The 26,795-nt window shown below is 38.2% G+C and overlaps 1 protein-coding gene and 1 long non-coding RNA gene across 3 annotated transcripts in view; both read right to left on the minus strand.

Moving 5' to 3' along the window:
- Window positions 1-26,795, minus strand: part of ZDHHC17 (zinc finger DHHC-type palmitoyltransferase 17) — an 89,157-nt gene that overhangs the window by 48,819 nt on the left and 13,543 nt on the right. For both annotated transcript variants that reach the window (XM_032346934.1, XM_032346933.1), the window contains exons 2-3: window positions 13,146-13,249; window positions 5,585-5,707 (exon numbers count right to left, since the gene is read on the minus strand). In XM_032346934.1, the coding sequence (XP_032202825.1) occupies window positions 5,585-5,707; window positions 13,146-13,249 (227 nt within the window). The remainder of the gene's footprint in view (window positions 1-5,584; window positions 5,708-13,145; window positions 13,250-26,795) is intronic.
- On the minus strand, window positions 11,430-12,755 carry LOC116593103. The gene is made up of 3 exons (XR_004286748.1): window positions 12,148-12,755; window positions 11,776-11,898; window positions 11,430-11,728 (listed from the first exon to the last, which is right to left on the minus strand). It is a non-coding gene; the product is annotated as an uncharacterized LOC116593103 (long non-coding RNA).

The following is a 26,795-nucleotide window of genomic DNA, read 5'->3' on the forward strand; positions in this document are numbered from 1 at the left end:
GATAGGAGAATTTTTTTTCCTGCAAACTAAAGAACTTCTATCACCTTTTCATTGTAAACTACTGGAAGAGAATTACTAACTTCTTATAATATGTTACTCTTTATAGCTGTAGACGCTAGTTCAAAACTACACAACTCTGAAATGATCATGTAATTCTTATTTTTAAACTCAAGTCTCCTGGCATACTACAAGATTAACAAGGAATGTTGCTGTAGGTACTAACTAACTATCCCTAGGTTTTGAGACCAGATCATCAATGAACAAGCGTTATCACAAATATTTGAAAGATGTAAAGTTAACAGTTAAAACTCAAATGTTTCCAGAGGGGGATACCAATGAGAAGAAAACCAATATATGTTATAAAACCCCAGAAAGACTAAGAGATTAAAGGTAGTTGTTACCTCTGTAGAATGCAATGAAGAAGCTAGAGTATAAACAGAAACACTGATTGAAAGTTTATAAAAATTGCTGAAAAACCTGTTGTTTTGTAACTTATATTCTCACTGAAAGGTCAATATTTAGCATCACAAATAGGCATTTTAGTGCACTGTAACAATCAAGAAGCTAACGGTGCTTGACAAGTACTTCTTTGTGCACTGTAATATTCAATTTTAAAATATAACTACTCAAAATTTTAATATTATTATAATAACTCAAACTCTTCAAGTTCAGATTCATTCCTATGTCCCTAAGCTTCATTATATGATGATGATGATGTCTGGCCCCAGGCTCACACTGATTTTAACACTCAACCATCTGGCATTTGCTGAAAAGTGTATTCAGTGCACCTTTACCAGAGAAATTTGAAACTCATGGAATTAAACCAGAGAACCATATGAAACCCTACACTAAAATTATAGTAATTCATTCAAAGTTCACACTCTAAACAACTACAACCCCCGGCTCCTCTCCTTGTTCAGGTCAGGTGGCAGACAGATAACAACTCCTTCTCAAAAAGAGATGGAACATAACTGTTAGAAGAGACACTTTTCATTGGATCTCTCACATTCCCGTGTCTTGCTAGGTGTATGAGTAGAATGCAAGGCCCTGACCATTTTTTACACAGGTCATTTCTTTTGAATTGTGTTTGTATCAAGCAACCCTGAGAGATGAAGCAATGTCTCCTTCTGGACCAAAGAGCAAGTTTGCTCTTATTATAAAAGCACTGAATTCCCCAAGAATCAATACAAACCCACTGTGTGTGCTGTATCCATCTGGATGACATCAAGCCACTCTCATAGGACCGAGGAGTATGAGAGCCCTATGCAAATATGATGTTCATACTATTTGCTGTGTTATGGATACGCTGTAACTTTTAAGTGGGGGTATAATTCCAGACTCAGCAGTAAAAAGTAATTTTGGGGCTATGAATACCAGTTGCTATTAAAAATTGCCTTTACTCACCATGTTTGTTTTAGAAAAGTAACTTGCTAGATCATGCATTGTGAAAAATTAAGTTTACCTACCTGAAGATATAATATGCTCAGACACCAATTATTAACCCACTCTATAATTACTGACTTTATTCTATAACATCATTAATCCACAAGTGGCTTGGGACATTTGTTAAGGCAGACAGCATCAAGTCTTTCTGTATTTCTCACTTCAGACTTTCTTATTTATTTTTAACCACAAAGACAAATGTAAATTTTTTAACCAACAGAATCTCAATAGTAATACATGAATTAAGAAAATAGGGGCGCCTGGGTGGCTCAGTGGGTTAAAGCCTCTGCCTTTGGCTCAGGTCATGATCCCAGGTTCCTGGGATTGAGCCCTGCATCAGGCTCTCTGCTCGGCGGTAAGCCTGCTTCCCCCTTTCTCTCTGCCTGCCTCTCTGCCTGCCTGTGATCTCTGTCTGCCAAATAAATAAATAAAATCTTTTTAAGAAAGAGAGAAAGAAAGAAAGAAAGAAAGAAAGAAAGAAAAAATACAGTAATGCTTCAAATTTCTGAGAAAACTTTTTTTAAAATATTTATTTATTTATTTATTTGACAGACAGAGAGAGAGAGATCACAAGTAGGCAGAGAGGCAGGCAGAGAGAGAGGGGGGAAGCAGGCTCCCTGCTGAGCAGAGAGCCCCATGTGGGGCTCAATACCAGGACCCTGAGATCATGACCTGAGCTGAAGGCAGAGGCTTAACCCACTGAGCCACCCAAGGTGCCCCCTGAGAAAACTACTTTTAATCTGTAAGTCCATGCTCAGCCAAACAACCAATAAGGTGCGAGGGCAGAAAAGAGAGTAACTTCAAAACATCTACCTCCTAAGTGCTCGCTCTCTCAGAAAGCTATCAGAAATTGTACTCTACCAAAACCAGGTAGCAACCCAACAGAGACAAAAACCTCAGATCCAGAAAACTGAGACCAACACTGGAGCAAAGGGATTTCCCAAAGTAATGGCAAAGGAAAGTCTCACAATTATGGTTGCATAGTAGCTCTAAAGAGCAAATAATCTGGGTTGGAGCAGAAAAGTGGAGAATTCCAAGAATGATTTCCTCTATCCTCCACATCCAAAAATGGAACAGATAAATTAGCTGATACTGTTTGTATACACAGGGATTTTATACTTCTAAGAATATGGGAAGAATTAGTTACAACATAAAGAAAGTTTTAAAAATGAAGTAACTGTTACTTCAGGCAGAAATCAAAATTCCAAAAGGAAAGAACAGATAATAAAAGAACACTTTCAGGCTTAACACTGAGAATTTACATACAACAACTTAAACTTTGCATGGTAATTTAACTAAAACTATAGTAGCAGATAGGAGAATTATTATTGGTGAGGAGATCCTCAACATCTAGATATCCCAAAATAGAAAGCCAAAATATAATAAGTGATAAATCAAGAAATAACAGCGTAAAAGTTGGCAATATTTATTAAAATTCAAAACTCATCTTTCTAACTTTCTTATTCCTATAAATTTTACAGATATATATGAACACAGCAAAATGATATGTGACCTAGATATCAACTACAGCACTGGTTGTTAATAGTAAAAACACCAAAATCAATCTAAATGTCCATCAACAAGAAAACCATTAAATAAATTAAACTCATATAATTGAACATTATATAACTGTTTAAAAAGAATGATGCAGCTCTTACTTGTACTGACAATGAGAAATCTTGAAGGTAGATATACATCTATATCTATATCTATGTATAGATATAGATATCTATATCTATCTATACATAGATATAGATATATAGATATATAGATATCTACCTTCTGCTTTTCTTCAGAAGCAGAAAAAATGCTTGCTGTCATTTTTTTCTAGTAATGTAGCAACATAAATATATAAAATAAAGAGTAAATACTGAAACAGTTCAAGCGCTAAAAAAAAAAAAAGGTTATTTCTGGGCTACAGGACGTGGCACAGACTGCCATTTTCCACTGTAAGCTTTTAAGTACTACCTGAGTTTTCAAAATGCTTATATACTATTTTTTAATTAAAATAATACTAACTGAAAAACAAACAGAGGTTTAAAAGGTTAGATCATTTGAATCAACCATCCCATTAAAGAAAATTAAAAACATTCAATGAAATCCAAGAAACATTTCCTAAAAAGTAAAACCTAAGAAAATTAAGAGCATTAACCAGGCCAAGATTCAGGAGAGGGTTAAAATATGAAGAAGTCAAAAACTGCTTGGGCACCATCTGCCCTAGAAATAATTTGCTGATATGAAAGAGTTGGCCAAGAAGCAAGTTAAACAGGCAAAAGCAACAAACAAAGGTTGGGACCCCAAAAGGTTACACTGTAGCAGTAATTATGAACCAGAAGTAAACCTGGCTCTAGCTTGGTCTTCAGCCACCTGAAGAATCCAGAAAATCTAAAGCCTTGAAATTAAATTAAAGGTGGATCTTGCAGAAACAAAAGGAAATCTCATCTTAGGTCTCAAATTATTCGACAATTAATTTTCAAGCACAATGTCCAGTACATATTTAAAGATAATCAGGCACAGGAAGGAACAACATTAACAGATACAGACTATCTTCTCAGATACAATTATTAAATAACTATATTTACTATATTCAAATATACAAGACAAGATTAAAAATTTCAGCCACAGATGATTTAAGTAATACAGGTTTGAAAAAGGTAAATGGTAAAAATTCTAGAACTGGAAAATAAAATTAGGAACACACTCAATAGATTTAACAGCAGATAATACATAGAGAATAAACGAACTAGAAGGTAAGTCAGAAGTTTCCAGAATGAAGCACAATGAAGGATAGTATATATAGAAGAGAAGAGACAGAGTATGTAACGAAAAGGTCAAAGAGACATTTAACTAGAGTTCCAGAAGGAAAGCAAAAAAAAGAATGGGGTAGAAGCAATAGCTGAAGAAATAATAGTTGATATTTTTCCGGAACTGATAAAAACATCAATCCAAAGAATCAAGAATTCCTTGCAATCTCGTTCAGGATAAATAAAAAGAAATCCACATCTACTTACATCAACATGAAACTGCAGAAAACCAGAAACAAAGAGAAAAATCTTAAAGCAGACAGGGGGAAAAAAAAAAGCCTTCTAAAGCACAATATGTAGACTAATTTCTCAATAGTAATAGAAGCCAGAAAACAGAGGAATGTTATTTTCCATTAGTAAAACACAAAAATAAAACAAAAACTGCCAACCAAGATTTCTATACCCTGTGAAAATTTCTTTCACAAGTGAAGATTAAATAAAAACATTTTCTGACAAACAAAAACAGAATTAGACATCAGGAAACCCTTATCAAAGGCAGAAGGAAGGTTACACATACAAGAATAAAAAAGGAACAAATAAAATGGACTATGCTCTCTGGAAGAAAGTGATTCAGAGTTCAATACTTTAGTTATTACTTGCTTAACCTTCCTTTAGTATTCAAAAGGGAAAATTCTTTTCACTGACCTTAATATCCCAGTTGTCTCTAGACCCTGTATGCTGTACCTAAGTGCACATCTGCAACGATTTATTTCAGATTCATATCTTCATCCGAAGAACTTATGTCCAAATTGTCAGAGACTCCTAAACTAGATTTAATAACACTTCCTATCATTCTAACTTTTGCTTTCTAACTACCTCTTATTAATACTAAGCAAGCAGATTAGCAGTAAGTAACAAAAATCATTTACAATTAGTATGTATTCATCACTTATGCTGGCATGAATAGTTAAAACAGACTATTATGACCTATTATCTTTGTAACCCCTCTTTTCTTTTGTAGCTTTTCCCCACAGGTTCCCATTTAGAATCTGAGCTGCAAATTACACTGCTGAAATCCTGATTCCAAATTTTATTAGCTGCATGTCATTGGTTATATAATTTATGCTTGAGTTTCCACATGAGGAGAACAATTAATATTAGTATTCACACAGGGTTATCTCAAGAATTAAAATTAAAGGAAAGATACATGAAAAAGCACTCAGCACAGTACCTTGTACAAATAAGCATTCAATCTATGTTAAAAACAATCTTCAGGGGAAAAAAGGGTACACAGAATCTCTATTTTTAAAGCAATGAATTTTAGAAATTATTAATTTTTATAATTATTTCTAATAATTTTATAATAAATAATATTTTAAAATACAGAATACACATACTTGACTAAATCTATTCTGTTATTGATGGCAGCCCAATGGAGGAGTGTAACATTTTCTTTGTCTGGTTGCCGTACATCATAACCTGCTTCCACCAATTCTCGGCAGCGTTCATATATTCCATATCTGGGGAAAAAAGAAAATATGAGACTGTTACTACTATTTGATAAAAAATTTAAAGCTGAAAGTAACATTTCAAGAAGAAAATAATGCTCCATTATGATACCTGAAATTTCTTTTTTTTTAAAGATTTTTATTTGTCAGAGAGAGAGAGCACAAGCAGCCAGAGCAGCAGGCAGAGGGAGCAGTAGGCTTCCCGCTGAGCAAGGAGCCCAAAGCTGGATCATTACCTGCGCCAAAGGCAGTGCTTAACTGACTGAGACACACAGGTGTCCTGATACCTGGATATTAAAATGGACTTCTCAAAGTAAAATATTACTTTAAAAATATCAATATTCCAAGGTACATGGGTGGCTCAGTCAGTTAAGCATCTGCCTTCCGCTCAGGTCATGATCCCAGGGTCCTGGAAACGAGTACCACAACGGGTTCACTGCTCAGTGGGGAGCCTGCTTCTCCCTCTCCCTTGCCTTTCCACTCATGCCTTTTACTTACTCTATCTCAACTAAATAAATAAAATCTTTTAAAAAAACAATATTCCAACAGCTTTTACTAATCCAATTAGTAAAATTTTTACATATAAAATTTTACATATAAGAATGCTGTATCTCATCAGTTGGAAGGGAAAATATCAGAAATAATATATCTAGCAATTGCTTATTTTTACTAATATCACCACTTTTTCCAAAAAATTCTTAAGGCTGCCTATAAAAATAAATACAACTGGGGCGCCTGGGTGGCTCAGTCAGTTAAGTGGCTGCCTTCAGCTCAGGTCATGATCCCAGAGACCTGGGATCCAGCCCCACATCAGACTCCCTGCTCAGTGGAGAGCCTGCTTCTCCCTCCCTCTCTCTGCCTACTGCTCGGCCTACGTGTCTTCTCTATCTCTCTGTCAAATAAATAAATAAAATCTTAAAAAATTAAAAAAAAACAATTATGTTAAAAAATATTAAATCACAAAAAAACAGTAACAAAGAGCTTATGATTTTAAAAACAAAAAGAAAAAAGGGTGTTCCCAAGCCTCAGGATTCTCTATTTATATTTCCAAGGGCAAATGAAAAAGGATGTGTAGGGATGGGAGGCGGGGTGGGTAGGTAAAGAGTCTTGTGAGTTCAAGCCAATGAGGCAGAAGAGACAGTGTACTAGGAGAGTTTTATTTGTTGAAGAAGAAAGGCATTTATGGAGAGCCTGATGCTTTCTTCCCTTTCAGCTTTTGATCACTGTGTGGCAACATAAAGTTTTTAAGCTCTTTATTATCGAAACAGTATACTATCGACCATATAGTCTTTGTTTTTTTTAAGATTTTATTTATTATTTGACAGAGACCTAGTAAGAAAGGGATCACAAGCAGGGGGAGTGGGAGAGGGAGAAGCAGGCTTCGCGCTGAGCAGGGAGCCCAATGTGGGGCTCAGTTCCAGGACCTTGGGATCATGACCTGAGCTGAAGGCAGGCGCTTAATGACTGAGCCACCCAGGTGCTCCTCGATCATACAGTCATAAAATGGGTACAGTCTGTTCCCCTTCAAGGCAAAGGAATATTTTAAACAGAGTGAGAAAGTAACTACTTTTACTTCAGAAAAAGACTTGCTATAAAGAGAATATTTTGGGGGCGCCTAGGTGGCTCAGTTGGTTAAGCAACTTCCTTCAGCTAAGGTGATGATCCCAGAGTCCTGGGATCGAGTCCCACATCAGGCTCCTAACTCCATGAGAAGTCTGCTTCTCCCTCTAACCTTCTCCCCTCTCATGCTCTCTCTGGCTCTCTCTCAATAAATAAATAAATAAATAAAATCTTTTAAAAAGTATTTTTTAAAGCTGTATGTTGGGAAATGTCTGCATCACTATATAATACAGTTTCTGAAAGATCTAAATATATCACCTATAAAGACCTCATGTGACTGCACTAAAATATTGTGAAACAATCTTGTTAACACCTGCAAACCCATTATTATAAAAATGCCAAAACCTGAATACTTTTCAAGAATTGGCATTAAAAAATGGATATTACAAGGTAAAGTTCAGTAAAATATTTGTCTAGTGAGTAATACTGGAAAAGTAATTACTGTGATTTAGTAAATGCATCACATTCTGTAATTCTTCCATTAGGTAATTATGTATCTTTGTGAGGCTATCTTTTTTCCAGCCCCCCCCCCAAAAAATCATTAAAGTAACCAAGTTAAAAAAAAATTTAGGATCAGATTTCTATATCATTATAATATGGTATGTTAAACCAGCTAAAATAATAATGAAAAGCATATTTAATTATACTACTCTCACTATAAATAAGATTTATAAAAGACAGAAAAGACCTCAAGAAATATATATACCAATTTCCCCCAGACTGATCTACAAATTCAATGAAATTCTAATTAAAACCACAAATAAATATCTCATTAACTTCTCAAATAGAACCTAAAATTCAGGGGTGCCTGGGTGGCTCAGTGGGTTAAGCCACTGCCTTCAGCTCGGGTCATGATCTCAGGGTCCTGGGATCAAGTCCCACATCCGGCTCTCTGCTCAGCAGGGAGCCTGCTTCCTCCTCCTCCTCTTTCTCTCTGCCTGCCTCTCTGCCTACATGTAATCTCTCTCTGTCAAATAAATAAATAAAATCTTTAAAAAAAAAAAAAAGAACCTAAAATTCATTTGTGAGAGTAAAAGGCCAAAAATAGCTAAGACAACCATGAAGATTAAGAAATGATTAAAACAATGTAGTCCTGGGATGCATGGGTGGCTCAGTCGTCAGGGTCCTGGGATCCAACCCTGCATCTGGTTCCCTGCTCAGCGGAAAACCTACTTCTCCCTCTCCCACTCCCTCCTGTTTATGTTCCCTCTGTCACTGTGTCTCCCTCTGTCGAATAAATAAAACAAACCTTTCAAAAAATAAATAAATAAAAATAAAACAATGTGGTACTATACAAGATGAAACAAATAAAAAAGAGCATTTAGAAATGAACCAGAGTGACATCAGCCATCAGGGTAGAATAAGACATCCATCGTTTTGTCCGCCTTCTAACAACAGTAATTTGGCATCTAGTAATGGACAAAAGAGCCTCTGTGGGAGTTTTGGGATCCAGTACTGCAGTCTATGGGAGCTGAGAAGTCTCACCCACCCATATTATAGGGTAACAGGCATACAGACTTCACTGCAAGCTTCAGCCCAGCCATGGACCCTGCAGCGGCCCATGAACTGGCTCCAGCTCTTCTTGATAGTGGTCTGGGAACCCAGAACAACACTGTCTCAGAGAACCGCTCAAAAATGAGAGAACCGTTATAGAAGTCCAGGTTTCCAGAGGAAAAGTTCCACCACATTACTGCAGAAAAGAAATATGAGTTTTGACACAATGGAGAGGAGTACTAGATGGTGAGCTCATGATGGGGGGTGGGGATGAGAAAGGGCTAGGACAGCAGCAAGACAAGATTCTGGAGAACACTAAAGGGACACAGATCCCATTAATTTCCTTGTGGACTCCATCAAAATACATAAAGAACTTTAACAATCAATTACAAAAAGACTTTTTATTTTTCAGGAAAGAAGACATGTTTTTTCAGGAAGAAACCCAAATGACTAATAAACAGAGGAAATATATTCAACACCATTTGTAATCAGAGAAAGGTCAATAACAACAGAAAACCATTTCACAACCATTAAACTGAAAACAATTATTAGTGTGACAAAACTAAGTTAGGCAATAAGTAGTCAAAGATCTCACTTTCTGTACAGCCATTTTGGAAATCAATTTGGCAATAGTTGGTAAAGTTGAAAGAATATACTGAAAAGGCCAGAAATTCCACCTGAGTTGTCTACCTTAGAAGAACTCTTGCTTATGTACAGAGGAAAACAGGAAAAAGGATACTCGTTGATGGAATGTTTGTAATGAAAAAGTACTGTAGAAAAAATTTTAAGTGTTCCTCACTCAATAAGGCATGACAGAACAATACAAAGCAGTTGAACAATAAACTAGGTCCTTATTTATCAACACTGATAAATCACGAAGCTATATAGTTTTATTTAAAAAAAAAAAAAGCTCGACACCGATATACGAAGTAGAATTTATATAAATTTTAGGCACATAGTACAATGGCATAGTTTGTTTGTAGATGTTTGTAGAAATAAATGTATAGGAATGTTCATGAGAATGATTCACAGCAGTTTCAAGAGAGGTTTCCTTGGGGGGAAGGAAGAGACCACACTGAGCAACCTGCAGCAAATACAGCAAAATGTTAGTAGCATCTGCTTAATTTTTTTTTTTTTAAGATTTTATTTATTTATTTATTTGACAGAGAGAAATTACAAGTAGATGGAGAGGCAGGCAGAGAGAGACAGAGGGAAGCAGGCTCCCCGCTGAGCAGAGAGCCCGATGCGGGACTCGATCCCAGCACCCTGAGATCATGACCTGAGCCGAAGGCAGCGGCTTAACCCACTGAGCCACCCAGGCGCCCCGCATCTGCTTAATTTGACAGTTATATTCTTCTCTGTATTTTAATGTAGAATTGAAATGTTACATTCAAGTAAGTGCTTTTAAACGTAGAAATTAAAGACAGCATAGATACTTTTCAAGAAATAGAAGAGTATGAGAAATATAAAGAAAGGTGGTTATTTTTTTCTTAAGACAAAAGATACTGGAGTCTACCTGTTGATGGAAAGGATGCATTTGGGTGAGACAGATTAATCACAAACAAGAGAAAGCAGGTATCAAAGGAGCAGTCTCAAAAGGACAGATGAATGTAATGCAGTGTAATTTGTTTGCTAAATCCAGGTGACACAATGTGCTCTGATTTTTGACTATACATAACATTCAAGAAAGGAAGAGTGCCACCAGTGAAGTAAGGACCTGCAAAAGTTTGTCTTTCCACAAAAGTAATGAAGAAACTGGCAGAAAGTGTCAAAATCAACTTTTTCAGAACTCTTGGAATTAAGAAAAGGCTGCCAGCAATCCAAGGAGCATTCAGTCGAAAAAACCAGCTGAATTTCAGTAAGAACAAAGAACTCTGTGCTACTTTAACAGATCATAGTACCAGCCTTTCTGCTCCCCAAGCAGCCTTGAAAAAAATGTATTCCTGGTACTAGTGTCATCAGCTAGAGCCTAACACCTGACCTTTCACTGTCCACCTAGCTTGAACTCACTGACCCTGGTCCCACATTCCTCCTTAAGCTCTCTTTCCAGCTATCTCAATTCAGGCATATAGAAACTCAGGGCAGTGATAGCAACTGCCCTGACAAGACCTCCAACTGGTCCAGACCACCTAGCCCAGTTCGATTCTAACCCCTGAATTGCACCTGTACAGATGGACTCTGGAGTAACCTCTAGAATAATCAATAATTACCTTTATTCATTATAATATTATAATCTCTGTCCAAGGAGGAACACAAGCCTCATTTATATAACATACAACAAAAAGACATGTTTCCTTTTTCTTAAGACAAGTGTGCAACTTTATGCCCACCTCTACATCCAATGAAAAGAATCCTTTTTTAAAATATTCATCATAGGGACGCCTGGGTGGCTCAGTTGGTTGAGCTGCTGCCTTCGGCTCGGGTCATGATCCCAGGGTCTTGGGATCGAGTCCCGCATCAGGCTCCTTGCTCAGTGGGGAGCCTGCTTCTGCCTCTGCCTGCCGCTCTGCCTGCTTGTGTTCTCTCTCTCTCTCTCTCTTTCTCTCTCTGAGGAATAAATAAATAAATAAATAATCTAAACAAACAAACAAATAAATAAATAAAATATTCATCATAACCCTAAATAAAAGGAACCCAACCACACTTGCTCAGGGAATCACAGCTTTGCAAGTTATTCCCTGTGATCTCCTCACTTGCAGCAAATAATGTTTACCTGTGTGACAACTCCACCTGGTATATCTGTGACTCACCAAGGAGTGAACTCACAGTGGTTCAGTCACACTAACAACTAGTAACCAGAGTGAGCAGAACAGGGATGGAGTTCTCTCAAAGCCTCATTCCAAAAGAGAAGTCATTATCTGACCTGCCTGGTGCTTCCCAGATAGGGAAGAGTCCACCAGAAAGGCTCATTTATTGAACCTTACCCAGATAGGGAAGAGTCCACCAGAAAGGCTCATTTACTGAACCTCAAACTCTTTTAAAAGCTTCATCCTGGGGGCTGTTTGTCAAATGTTTTAGCATCACAGCTGCTTTAGAGGATGGATGAGAGTTGGGTCCAACAATACACAAATCAAAAAGCTTAAAAGCATCTTTCTTGGGACGCCTGGGTGGCTCAGTTGGTTAAGCAGCTGCCTTCGGCTCAGGTCATGATCCCAGCGTCCTGGGATCGAGTCCCACATCGGGCTCCTTGCTCAGCAGGGAGCCTGCTTCTCCCTCTGCCTCTGCCTGCCATTCTGTCTGCCTGTGCTTGCTCTCTCCCCCTCTCTCCCTCTGATAAATAAATAAAAAAAAACTTAAAAAAAAAAAAAAACACTTTAAAAAAAAAAGCTTAAAAGCACAAGCTGAGGAATAAGATACCCATAGGGGCTTTGAAAAGCTCAGACATATCCCTGGGAATCTAGAAGGGCATATGTAAGTATTAAAGTTGTGTGCACATGTTCAAGAAAGATCGAGGAAGGCCCTAAGTTCTCACATCTAATTCACCTTGAGGTTCTGGGCAATCAAAAAGCGAACGCTAAGGCTCTAGTAAGCTGCCTGGCAGAGTGCTGAGTGTCCATACACACACACACACACACACACACACACACACACACAGAGCTCCTCAACAAAGATCAGACTTAACTGGTTCTAGGGATTTAAGAAGTTTCTGTCCAATCATTTACTGACCACTAATTGAGCAAAGGCTTCAGTGGCCGCACATGACAAAAATACAGACTTTACAGAATTAGTTTAGAAACGGTACAAACAACAATAAACCCTAGGAGAATCTGACATAAAAACTATCACCTCAGGGGCGTCTGGGTGGCTCAGTCAGTTAAGCGTCTGCCTTTGGCTCAGGTTATGACCTCAGAGTCCTGGGATCAAGCTCTGCATTGGGCTCCCTGATCAGTGGAGAGTCTGCTTCCCCCATTCATTCTCCCTCAGTGCTCGCTCTCTCCGCCTCTCACTCTCTCTCAAATAAATAAAATCTTTAAAAAAATAAAGAAAGAAAGAAAGAAAGAAAGAAAGAAAGAAAGAAAGAAAGAAAAAACTATCACCTCACAGAATTTAAATAGTTCAGTTTTCATCAAAAAAAATGACAAGGCATGCAAAGGAACAAAAAAGTATAACCATGGTAGGGGAGAGCAATTAATCAAAAAAAGTCCCTAAGGAATCCCAGACATTGGACTGACTAGACAAAGACTTTAATCAGCTTTGTTAAATCTGTACAAAGAGCTCAAGTATGAGAAAAACGTCTCACCAGATACAGAATTATCAATAAAGAGAAATGAATGCATGTGCTCATATTTCACTTGAAATACAGATGTCAAAGAAAACAACTACAACAAAAACTTACTGTGTAGCCTTGACTATGTCCCATGTGCTGTAATCATCAATGTGCGCTTTCCGTCCAAGAGGTTCACCATATCCATGGTTATAATGGCCTTGGGGTTTGATTTCCTGTTAAAGAGTAAATCACACAAAGGCAAAAGTTCAGAAGACAGGTACAGGGAACATTTCAATATTTTACTACCACTTTTGCACTGTTTGAAGAATGATCATTATTGAAATTAAGTTTTACCTTGTTCTGAAGTCCGTACTCTTCAGAGAAAAAGCATGTTCAATAGATTTACCCCTTGTGCACACTCTCAAAATAGAAAAGCTGTGAGACTAGAAATTAGTGATAAATTTAAAACTGAAGTTTATCTTGAGCTCCATAGAACTATTACTTCATCAAATCAACTCTCATTTTCTCAGACCATTTTTTTATTCCAGCATAACCTCTACCTTTAACACTCTATTTTTTTATTTTAAAATTTATTTGAATACGGTTGGCAGGCAATATTACATTACAGTTTCAGCACAGTGATTCATACAGCACTCTAAACTCTTAACACCTAACACTCTAAAACCTTCACACATGCCAAATAAACTCTAAAGTGGTAAAGAAAAAAAAAAAAGAAAAAACAGTGGAGATTCGCCTTCTATTATTTTCAGATATTATCTCATACCCTTTTATGCTGAAGGCTAGTTAAGCATCTACCATTTGGTGAGTAAGGAACAATAGGGTGGCTCTGATAAAATGTAAATCCGCCTAAACAGTTCTAATAAGGTTAACATGCTTAATTTTAAACAGCTTTACAGAATATTACATCCAATCAAAGCTTACATGCTGTATGTAATTTTCTATTTAAAATACAAAATTTATTATGCATAGTCAGCTCCCTCAATATAACACAGCACTAAGATACAATTATTTTTCTTTTCTATGACAACAGAAAACTAAGTGTGCTTGGCCTGCTATACATAAAGCATTATATGATGTACTGCAGCCTCAGGCCAGGACACGGTAAGGCCAATACAAAGTTTAAGAGGTTGCCAAAAAATTCAGTAATCAAGATAAAAACTGCCCAAGTGTCTATCAACAGATAAATGGATAAAGAAGATGTGGTATATCAGCCATAAAAAAGAATGAAATCTTGCCATCAGCAGCAACATGGATGGATAAAGGGTATAATGCTAAGTGAAATAAGCCAGTACAGAGAAACACAAATATCGTATGATTTCACTCATATGTACAATTTAAGAAACAAAACAAAGAAAAAGAGACAAACCAAAAAAGACTCTTAACTATAGAGAAAAACTTACCAGAGGGCAGAGGGGGAACAGGTGAAACAGACAAGAGGATTACAGTTACACTTAACATGATGAGCACTGAATAATATATGGAATTGCTGAATCACTATATTGTACACCTGAAACTAATACAACACTGTATGTTCACTATACTGGAGTTATTGAAAAATATATTTTAATGGATTGTTTTAAAAATCAAAGCCAAGGGATGCTTGGGTAGCTCACGTGGTTAAGCTATTGCCTTGGGCTCTGGTTGTGATCCCGGGTTCCTGGGATCCAGCTCCACCTCATGGTTCCCTGCTGGGCAGCAAGTCTGCTTCTCCCTCTTCCTCTGCCCCTCCCCTTTGCTCATGCACTCGCTCTTTCAAATAAATAAATAAAATCTTTTAAGGAATAAAAAGTAAAAAGCCAACGCAAAAAAAAAAAAAAAATCCCGAACATCAACCTTTTAAATATAGACAGTATCAGTATTGCTGACTTTTCCTTTTGCAACAGGCTCCACTGTGGCTCAGAGCAGCACTGCAAACAACCACCAAATACAGTCGCTTGTCTTCAAGGACTTTATAGTCCAGAGTGGAAGGACAAAACAGGTAAGAAACCTAAGTCACATACTAGAAGCAAGAGCCTTCCAGTAAATAAAACCTAAACAAAGACAACATAAGATCTAAAAAGTAGTAACTTTAAAAACTATTTCAATTTGAAAATCTGTTAGGGCAAACTGCTATTCTTATTTACTAAGGACAAACATTTTGCTTTTAAAGACAAAAAAACAAATATTCATAAAATAAAAAATAAATCTCTTTTTAAGGCTTACTATCCTGTTTCCATGTAACTTTAATTCCATTTTTATCCCCAGAAACCTCACTCATTGTACAAAATGTTTAAATTGTACTCTTAGTTTCTCCACAAACCATTCTGTCTCAATGGCATTGACAAATGTTCTAGAAATCATTTTTTAAAGATTTATGTATTTGACAGACAGAGATCACAAGCAGGCAGAGAGGCAGGCAGAGAGAGAGGGGGAAGCAGGTTCCCTGCTGAGCAGAGAGGCGGATGTGGGGCTCCATCCCAAGACCCTGGGATCATGACCTGAACTGAAGGCAGAGGCTTTAACCCACTGAGCCACCCAGGCGCCCCTAGAAATCATTTTCTTACAGTTACATTTTTAAATTAAATCTCTGTTTTAACCATCTATAAGGTTTTCACTTTTAGTTTTTGGTAAAAGAAACTTGATTTTTTAAAAAAGATTTTATTTATTCATTTGACAGAGAGCGCACAAACAAGCAAGGGAAATGGCGGGCAAAAGGAGAGGGAGAAGCAGGCTCCCCACTGAGCAGAAAGCCTGATGCAAGACTCATGCAGGACTCGATCTCAGAGATCAGGACCTGAGCTGAACACAGGTGTTCAACTGACTGAGCCACCTAGGCACCCCTTGTTTTGTTTTTAAAGTAGGCTCCACACCCAGCATGGCCCAACACAGCACTCGATTACCACCCTGAGATCAAGACCTTAGCTGAGATCAAGAGTCAGATACTCAATGGACTGAGCCACACAGGCACCCCAACAGCCACAGGTTTTTGTTTTTTTTTTTAAAGATTTTATTTATTTATTTGACAGAGAGAGATCACAGTAGGAGAGAGGAAGGGAAGAGATCACAGAGAGAGAGGAAGGGAAGCAGGCCCCCTGCTGAGCAGAGAGCCCGATGTGGGACTCGATCCCAGAACCCTGAGATCATGACCTGAGCCGAAGGCAGCGGCTTAACCTACACTGAGCCACCCAGGCGCCCCCAGCCACAGGTTTTTAAGTGCAGGTAGTTGTTGAAGAGAATTGAAGGAAGGAGAATGCATCTACAAAATGTAATGCTAAAGTAGTAGACACAAATGAGAAGAGATGGGATAAGCTGAGCAGCTGCACACTGCTGCAAAAGGAAATCAACAAGGCAGAACTTAAACTTATACAGCAGGTACAGGCAAATGCTGACACGTATATCAAGATGATAGATGCCATAATACATGTTTTTTCACATGCCCCAGTGGAATACAACCAATCAACTTGTTACCAAGTGTCCATGTGCAATCTAGTTAATTTTTTTTTAGAATGTTAGATCTATTTAAATCTTTAGTTCACATTTATTTTTATTTAAAAAAAAGAAGCAAACAGCATTGTCCAAAGAATCCTCTATGGCCCAGTGCTTATTGTGTTTATTAATGCGGATGTTTTATAAGTGCTCTAGCAGAAAAGGTTTTCTAAGAGTTGATTCAATGGTAGAGTATTTCTGAAAGAATAAATGTGCAAAAAGAGTAAATTCAGAAATATTCAGAAAAAAAGGGTAAGAGATTTGCCCCACCACTGACCACAATATATTAGGAAGGAAACACATGCAAAAACAGGGCAATGGAATATAGCTTGAAGAATAAGAATTAGAAACAGGAAGGAAAGATGCATTATTCAATAAATGGTATAAATGGACAACTGGCTAGCCATTTGGGATTAAAAAAAAAATTAACAATGTCCATCATAAAGGCTGATATGCTTGAAGGAAAGACGCTAACAAATACAGCCAAAGATACGGTTTCCTTAATGCCAGGTGATACTGAAATGTGTTTGAAAATAACAGGGCCACACAAAACAAAATTCAGAGCAGCATGAATGGAGGCCTCCCAGGTCAGCCACATTCCTGTAAGAACATACAGATGCCTATATGAGAGAAGGATAGGGTTCTCCCAATTAGGGAAGGGTGCCTCTTCCTGTTCTTGGGGAGTGTGTGCCCCTCGTGGACTCTCCTGACTGTTCTGGAAACTGGCTATATACCAAGTCTAAGTAACTTGTACAAAAGGCTGTAGGATTTTCTTCAATGATTACTTTAGAACAAGGTAAATTGCAGGTCAATTTCCCAGGCTTCCTGAAGATGTGACTATCCCCTGGCAGGACCAGACTCCAGCCTATCTATTCCCACCTCACTCCTCATAATCAGGTAACTTCCAGCCAGATAAAAGACTTTAATATAAGAATACCGGCAATAATAGTCTTAAGGTAAGCAAAACAAACCTGAGAAAAGCATGAATAACATCACATTCAACAAAATGGGCAAAGGATATAAAGATAATTCAAAGGGGGCAAAATATAATTGCCAGAGAGAAGGAGAGAGCACACACACAAAAGGGATGAAAAAGACACCATAATTTGAAGTTAATTAAATAAACGCATTCCCAAACCCCCTCACCAAAAAGATAGATCAATTTAACAACATTCTAGGGTACAAACATGTTACTTACAAGGCCCGTGTTAACACATACACAGTGAATTAGTAAGCCAGCAGGGATTAACTATATGCTTATGATTTGCACTGGGTAAATGTCTGCTGTCAGGTATCACTCTTATAAGGCAGACTCTGAATCAAGAAGCTACATGTACTTAATTATATAATTTAGAGTCACTCAAATTTACTTCCATTAAATGTATAAGATAAAATTAAAACACCATAAAGGGTTACTGACAAGAAGAAGAAAGGAAAGGAAAAAAGATCTATGCATACCTGACTTATTTTTAGTTCCCAGCTAAAACTGTCAAGCCAAATCTGGGAACTTCTTAAAACCCGAGGTAGTGATGAACTACATTCTACATATACCACAGGACTTTTTTTTAAGGAACATCAATTATATATAACAAACAAACAAACAAACAAACAAACAAAACAGCATAAGCATAAAACAAATACCAAGGGAACAATAAATAAGGAAAAGCAGTAGCCATCACAAGATTATGAAATGATTTTAAAAGTGTATTTAGTTAACACTGCCAGCAGATGGCACTACACTCAAGCCAGAATGCTTTCCTTTTTTCGGCGCTCTCACGTTAAAGGAAGATTAGACAAATGGTTTGTTTGATAATCAAACAGAAAGATTTTGAATCTTTTTTTTTTTTTTCAGTAAGCAACCGGTCCCATATATTACATATTTGGCTGCATTTCCGGATCCCTGCCTAACACTACATGATTGTAGCTTCTACTAGAGTCCAACTTGACTCACAGGTTCTCAAACTGTACTAATACCACCACTGCCTCAATCCAAACTATCAAATTAATTTTGCTTGCTTCCAACAAATTTTCATTTAAGAAAATGTTCATCATCACCTTCCAGCGTCTTTAAAAACTGGTTTCCACTTCATTTCCTTCTAGGATTAATCCACACATATACAAATATTTGTACCAATAAACATAAATTTGGCATATATTTCTTTCTTTCCACAGGCAGTTGATTTATAAATGCCTATATGTATGTTTTTCTCCCTCTCCTATCCTTATTTTTAGGATTTTTATTTAGGGTAGTATAAGATTTACAAAAACAATGCGAAGTTCTTATATTGTGCATACCGAGTTTCCTCTAGCATTAACATCCAACATTAGTACCACATATTTGTTGCAATTAATGGACTAATATTGATCAATTATTATTAACTGAAGTCTATACTCTGATCTCCTTAGTTTTTATATAGTATCCTTTTTCTTTTTTTTCTTTTTTTTTTTAAAGATTTTATTTATTTATTTGACAGAGAGAGATCACAAGTAGGCAGAGAGGCAGGCAGAGAGAGAGAGAGCGAGGGAAGCAAGCCCCCTGCTGAGCAGAGCCCGATGTGGGACTCAATCCCAGGACCCAGGGAATATGACCTGAGCGGAAGGCAGAGACCTAACCCACTGAGCCACCCAGGTGCCCCTCTTTTTTTTTTTTTTTTTAAGATTTTATTTATTTATTTATTTGCTAGAGAGAAAGGGAGAGTGTACAAGCAGGTGGAACAGCAGGCAGAGGGAGAAGCAGACTCCCCGCTGAGCAAGGAGCCCAATGTGGGACTCGATCCCAGGATCCTGAGATCATGACCTAGGTGAAGGCGGATGCTTAACTGACTGAGCCACCCAGGCATCCTATAATATCCTTTCTCTCTTCCAGGATCCCATCTATGACATCACATTACATTTAAGATGTCATGGTTCCCTAAGTTTCTCTTGGCTGTAAGTTTCTCAGACATCCCCTTTTTAATGACCTTAACAATTTTGAGGAGAGGTAGTCGGGTATTTTGCAGAATAACCCTCTACTAGGATTTGCAGTTTGGGGATTTGTCTGATTTTTTTATTATTATTATTAGTCTAATTACGTGTTTTTAGAAGAAGTGTTTTCTAACTTAACCTAATTTTTAAAATTTCTTTCAACACTGCTATAACAATCTTTATTCATTCACATATCTTCACGTAGTCTGTAATCATAGTATTCATATTTTATATTCTTCCATTTTATACTTCTTCATGCCATTATGGGTAGTTTTTATAAGTAATGCTTTGAACCACTGCAAAATATTTAATTAAATTGATATACTGAAACATTTACCAATTACTGAAAATTTAGGTTATTCTTGTATTTCCTAACTAAACTCAGATTATTTCTTAGGCATTCCATTCTTTGTCTTCGCCTAACATTCTCCTCACCAATGAACATAAACTATGACGAGTTAAAAAGCCTACCTTAAATCATTTGTGTACTCCCACTACCTAGCACAAACAGAGCCTGGCACAGTATTTAGTGTCCTTAAAGGAAATTATAGAACAAATGGATGGATTTTCCCCACTACTAAAAAAAATACTACCTTTAACTCATTTAATATTTCTTCTTTTTAACTGGAGTAAACTTTCTAAAGAGTAATTCTTAAAGAGGATGATTTTTATGGTTCTTGATACAATATGTAAATTGTTTTGTAAGGGCCTGCCCCTCCCAGAGGAACTTGCTTGTGGACCCTGGATGTAGGGGCGGGGCAGGCTGGGTGGAGACATCCAATCAGTGGGGCACGTGTATATCCACTAGGGTGAATTGAGATCCGAATGGCCACCTGTGTAGGGGCAGGGCTCAACCAACCGCATAAAGGTTGGTGTGCGAGGCTGTCAGGGGAGCAGGAGAGCTGTGGCGGGAGCAAAAGGAGGAGTCCACGGGAGCGGAAGAGTCAGTGGAGTGGAGGAGCTGTAACAGCTCTTGTAAGAGCTATAACCCCCGCCAGTGGTCCCTCCACCCGCAGTCTCCAGCCTCCGGCGGCCAAGCTGCCGCCTACAGCCTCAAGCTGCCTGCCTTCCCGCCTTCCTGCCTCTGGTGGCCCCGCCTCCGGTGACCCCAAGACGCCTGCAGTCTCCAGCGGCCTGCGGTCCCGCCTCTGGTGGCCCCGCGCCGCCTGCGGCCCCGCCTTCAGCAGCCCCGAGCTGCAGCCTCCCGCAGTTGCACTGCCAGCAGGCCCTCGCCACTAGTGGTCCGAGACACCAGCAGTCCAGCGGTCAGCAGTCCCCATGCCTGCAGCCCCTAGACGCCAGTGTTCCCGAGACTCCAGCGGTCCAGCGGTAAGCAGTCCCGACACCTGCAACCCCTAGACGCCAGCGGTCCCAAGATACCAGCGGTCCAGCGGTCAGCGGTCCCGACACCTGCAACCCCTAGACGCCAGCGGTCGGAGACGCCAGCGGCCCTGAGATGCCAACGGCACCTAGCCGCCAGCAGCCTCGCCGCAAAACGCCTCGCCACTCCACGCCACAAGCGGCCTTGTCCGCAGCGGTGGCCTCCTCTGGGCGACAGCCTTGTCAGAGTGGCATCCTGGGGAGCAGAGTCTGTGTCATCCGGGTTGTCCTCCTTGTCATTGTCGCTGTCATCGTTGCCTCTTCGTCATCCTGAGCAGCCTTGTCGGGGAAGTGGTCTTGTCCAGAATGGCCTCTTCTTGGGAGCGGATCTGATCATGGAGTGGCCTCATCTGTGGAGCAGCCTCATCCGGAGCGGCCTTCTTGGGAGTGACCTTGTCGGATCATCGTCGTCGCCTTTTCATAAGAGATAGCCCTGACCGGTTAGTTTGATTCTTGATGCTTGGCGAGAAATAAAGTTTTGCTTGACCTTTGCTTTATATCAGTCTCGTTCCTTTGATCACAGACCCTAACATATTTACAAAAGGATTATACTTACAATCCCACCAGCATCTTATGATTAACCATTTCTTCATAAACTCACTAGCAATACTCTTATTTTTATTGAATTCTTCCCCTAATTTAAATACAGTAAATAATACTTGATGTATTATTTAATATTGGGTGCCTGGGGAGCTCAGTAGTTTAAGCATCTGCCTTAGGCTTGAGCCTCAAGTAAGGCTTCCTGCTCAGCAGGGAGTCTGCCTGTCCTTCTGCCTCTGCCCCACCCCCAACTTTCTCCAGGCACCCCCACCAGGCCACCCCCTCCCCCACTCATGCACCTACTCTTTCACTCTCTCAAACACATAAATTTTCCTATTCTATGTCATCTTTCGAGAATTGCCTGTTCTTATCTTTTGGCCATTTTATTCTATTTGAGGCCTGAAATTTGTTTAATAGATTTGAATCAGATTTTCCACATATTGGGAAGATTAGATATTAACCTTTTTTCATACTGATCTAAAGCACTTCTACTTCTTGAGCTGTTGCTTATCCTCTCAATATATTTCAAGAATTATACTTTTTATAATCACATACGATCTTTTTCTTGGGTTTTTTAGTCTTGAATTTACATTTAAATGCTACTGTAATCATTAGTGCTACCCCTTAAATATTTCTAGTTCTCTTCCCAAGCACATAGCACATAGGATTGTACACCATGGCCCCTTGTAAGTAAGTGAGTCCAAGTGACTTTTATTAACTAATAGAATATGAATAAAAGAGACATGTTGCTTTCAGAGAATAGGTTTGAAGAGCCAGTATGTAATTCCTCATTCTCTTTCCCTCTCCCTTGGAAAATAGCAATATTCGAGAGAGTAGATAATCAGTCCAAGTCCCAAAGCAGCCACTATCCAACCCACAATGCATTTGTACTGCATACTAACATGTTAAAACACTAAGACTTTAGCGTGGCTACTGCAGTAAAACCTAGTTTAATCTGACTAATACAACTCTGAGAATCATTTTGGTAAAGAGTATGCAAAGGCCATACTACATAAAGCATTTTCATTCTATTTTGGAGCTCAATATCTAGGATAACCTCCACATCTCAAGACCTTTAATGTAATAATTACTACACAGGTATCCTGCTAATGTTCAAATTTATCCTGTATCTGGTTAAAAATATTAATTTGTTTTTTGATGATTTCTTTTAGTCTAAGAATACAAACAAATACTCCAAACATTTACTTCTGCAAGTAAATGTGGTCTCTCACTTCTGCAGCATATAGCACTGGCAAAAACGTCAAAAGCATTACTGGGAGAAAAAATGAAGACAGTAAATCTGTATTTCCTTAACTTTTTTTTTCTCCATTTTAAAAAAGCAATGCCTTCATTGTTTCTCCATTATATGTAAAGTTAAAATAATATATATATAATATATATAACATCATATATAAAGTTAAATAGTATTCAAATACACTCCAGAGAATGAATAACATTGTACTTGAATATAAATATCCAGTAGACCACCACACCCTTTCACTATAAAATATGTCCAATTTCATATTTCATTTGAGATTAACTCTCAATTTTATCCTGCAACTATAGGATTCTGACTAGTGTTTTTTCACTATATCTCCTAGCTGGCCTGAAAATCTTATGGAAGTCTCTCTCCACTTCTCTGCTTCCTGCCCTTCACACACACACAGCCAACTCTTAACCAGCAGCCCAAGCTCAGGTGCTGGCCACATTTCCAACTTGGCCCCAGAAAGCTAGGGCAGACACAAAATGTCCCATCTGTGGCAAATCTGAGGAAGTACCTTTTAAGCAGTCTAAGTTTTGTCTTTTTTTAAATATATGAGTCAAGTGCACGTGTACAGTAAGTTTTAAATTTAATTACCAAATTGCAACTAGGATGGCAAAGAAACACTGAAAATCCTAAAAGAAGAAATGCACAAATCCGATCTTCCACTGAGAATAAACAAAGGCACGTATTAGGCATCCAGTTCAGTAGGCAATAGATAATCAGGGAGCAAGGAAATTACAGATTAGATATACAATTTTAAAACATCATCTAATGATTTCTTTTTCCTCCTCACCACCTCCACAATATATTCTTCCACCTTCCTGTATAATTTACTAAAAGGCATTTCCAACTAGCAAAATGTCCACACTAAATCTCTTCAAGCCCTCAAAATTTCAGTTGCAATTAATTAGCTACCAAGTCTTATACTACTTCTTTTCTCAAAACAAATCCATCACTTCTTTGTTTTTTCTCTACAATATCATCTCAAATGGTCTACCTGCCTTGCTGTTCCAATCACTCCCCTGCTTAAAATTCTTGTAATCATGTTAACAGGGTAAAGCAGCAACATTTCAGTAAGCTTGTAAAATTGCATGAACTGGCCCCACTTACTTTTTTCCAGCTTTAATATCCACCATTTCCTTCTAAGCATCCTAAATGTTTATGTCTAACAGCCATCCCGAGAAGTCTTGTGTATTATGTATATCAGGGTTCTTCAGCCCATGTTAGCTATTCCACTTAGAAGGTATACCTCATCTCAGATCTAGCAAACTTCTATAAATCCTTCAATTCACAACTCAAAGGTCACCATAGCCTTCTTTGTTTCCCTCAGGCAGAGTTAACAATCCAGTTTTCTGTGTTCCCAATGCTCTGCAAACAAATAATTACAGTACTGTATGATCGAGTATTAGTTTCCCATTACAGTTCTAATAGGTTACCACAACCTTATGCCAAGCAGGAAACTATCTTTTGGCAAGTTTCTTTCATAAAGGCTACAGCCTAACTAGCCTCTGGAGTGTCTGCCTGGTCCAAAGGAAACACTCTTAAGATCACTACACACACATGCTTTGTCGAAGATTAGTTGACCATAGAGTTGAGGGTCTATTTCTGGGCTCTCTATTCTGTTCCACTGATCTATGTGTCTGTTTTTGTGCCAGTACCATGCTGTCTTGATGATGACAGCTTTGTAATAGAGTTTGAAGTCCGGAATTGTGATGCCACCAACTTTGGCTTTCTTTGTCAATATCCCTTTGGCTATTCGAAGTCTTTTCTGGTTCCATATAAATTTTAGAATTATTTGTTCAATTTCTTTGAAAAAGATGGATGGTACTTTGATAGGAATTGCATTAAATGTGTAGATTGCTTTAGGTAGCACAGACATTTTCACAATATTTACTCTTCCAATCCAGGAGCATGGAACATTTTTCCATTTCTTTGTGTCTTCCTCAATTTCTTTCATCAGTGCTTTTTAGTTTTCTGAGTATAGATTCTTAGCCTCTTTGGTTAGGTTTATTCCTAGGTATCTTATAGTTTTGGGTGCAACTGTAAATGGGATTGACTCTTTGATTTCTCTTTCTTCTGTCTTGTTGTTGGTGTAGAGAAATGCAACTGATTTCTGTGCATTGATTTTATATCCTGACACTTTACTGAATTCCTGTACAAGTTCTAGCAGTTTTGGAGAGGAGTCTTTTGGGTTTTCCACATATAGCATCATATCATCTGCAAAGAGTGATAGTTTGACTACTTCTTTGCCGATATGGATGCCTTTAATTTCCTTTTGTTGTCTGATTGCTGAGGTAGGACTTCTAGTACTAAGTTGAATAGCAGTGGTGATAATGGACATTCCTGCCGTGTTCCTGACCTTAGCGGAAAAGCTTTCAGTTTTTCTCCACTGAGAATGATATTTGCGGTGGGTTTTTCATAGATGGCTTTGATGATGTCCATCAACATATGAATGGATAAAGAAGATGTTGTATATATACACAATGCAATACTATGCAGCCATCAAAAGAAATGAAATCTTGCCATTTGTGACAACGTGGATGGAACTAAAGGGTATCATGCTTAGGGAAGTAAGTCAATCGGAGAAAGACAACTATCATATGATCTCCCTGATATGAGGAAGTAGAGATGCAACATGGGGGTTAAGGGGATAGGAGAAGAATAAATGAAGCAAGATGGGATTGAGAGGGAGACAAACCATAAGTGACTCTTAATCTCACAAAACAAACTGAGGATTGCTGGGGGGAGGGGGGTTGGGAGAAGGGGGTGGGGTTATGGACATTGGGGAGGGTATGTGCTATGGTGAGTGCTGTGAAGTGTGTAAACCTGGCGATTCACAGACCTGTACCCCTGGGGATAAAAATATATGTTTATAAAAAATAAAAATTAAAAAAAAATAAAAAGATCACTACACACACAGAGGAAGCCCTCTCTTCCGGCTCTTCCACTACAAGACTATTTTATATATTCCTTACCTTTATGCTTCCCCAGGAAAGCAGCAGCAGTTCCCAGTCTCCGGGCCTTCAATACTCAAATCACATTTTTCCATGAATTCTCTAACACTCCATTAAGACAGCATCCCAGCAGGCATCCAGCCATAGACACATTTTAGCTCCTGAAAAGCCCCCCAGTCTTTCAGAGACATTGTCTGCAACCCCCACAGAGGACCATATAAACACTATAGCAATCCCTTTTGGATTAATAACCCTTCAAAGAGGTCTTCCTCTCATTTAAGTCTCTATTTTGTATAAGCTGGAGGTAACAGAGCTCCAGGACAAATGATGGCCACCTCCCAGCAAGTTCAGCATCTCTGTTTATCCTGTAGGGATCCTTTCTCAGCTACAGTACTCAGCTTTGAGCTCCAGGAAAAATGCTTAGATGACACAAAAAGTCCCATTTAATACCTTATTATACACAAATATATCATAAATTATTCTTTTATACCTAGTACTTTTCAGTCAACATTATGTTTCTGAGATTTTTCTGTGCTGATACATGTAGTTCAATGCAACTGCTAGATGGTACTCCGTTTTTCCTAATGAGACTTTTTGCTACTATAAACCATTCTACAACGAACAATCTTAAACAGATCTCACCTGTAAAAGTTTCTCTAGAGTAAGCACCTAGTAATAGAACTTCTGGATAAAGAAATTTTAGTATCTTCAACTTTCCTATCATTAAATTGCTTTCTAAGGTGGTAGTACCAATTTAAACTCTCACTAGCAACATGTGTGTTTTCCTTTCACTACAGTTAGATTTACCAGACTTAATTTTGAGGAAATATTATGGATACCAAATTACACCTTGTTTTAATCTGCCATTTCCCTGAAGCAAAGAAAAGTTATCCAGGAGAAATCAACTAGATCAATGCTGATGGATAAGGACCACATGCTGATCAAGGGACTTGACAATCTATAGATGCTGCTTTACCTTCATAAAGTGGGGCATATGCCAGGCTGGGTGGATTAAAGAAAAGATGGGAAGAAAAGGAACCAAGAACAGCAAATATATGCAACTCTTCTGGGGCATTTTGCCATAAAGAAAAGCAAAGAAATAGGGCAGAAAACAGAATGTAAGTGGCCTCAAAGAAAATATGATTTGATTTTGGGATTTTTTTTTTTTTTAGGATGGGAGAAATGATCATT

This window comes from Mustela erminea, chromosome 6 (genome assembly GCF_009829155.1).
Source record: "Mustela erminea isolate mMusErm1 chromosome 6, mMusErm1.Pri, whole genome shotgun sequence".
Classification (NCBI taxonomy): Eukaryota; Metazoa; Chordata; class Mammalia; order Carnivora; family Mustelidae; genus Mustela; species Mustela erminea.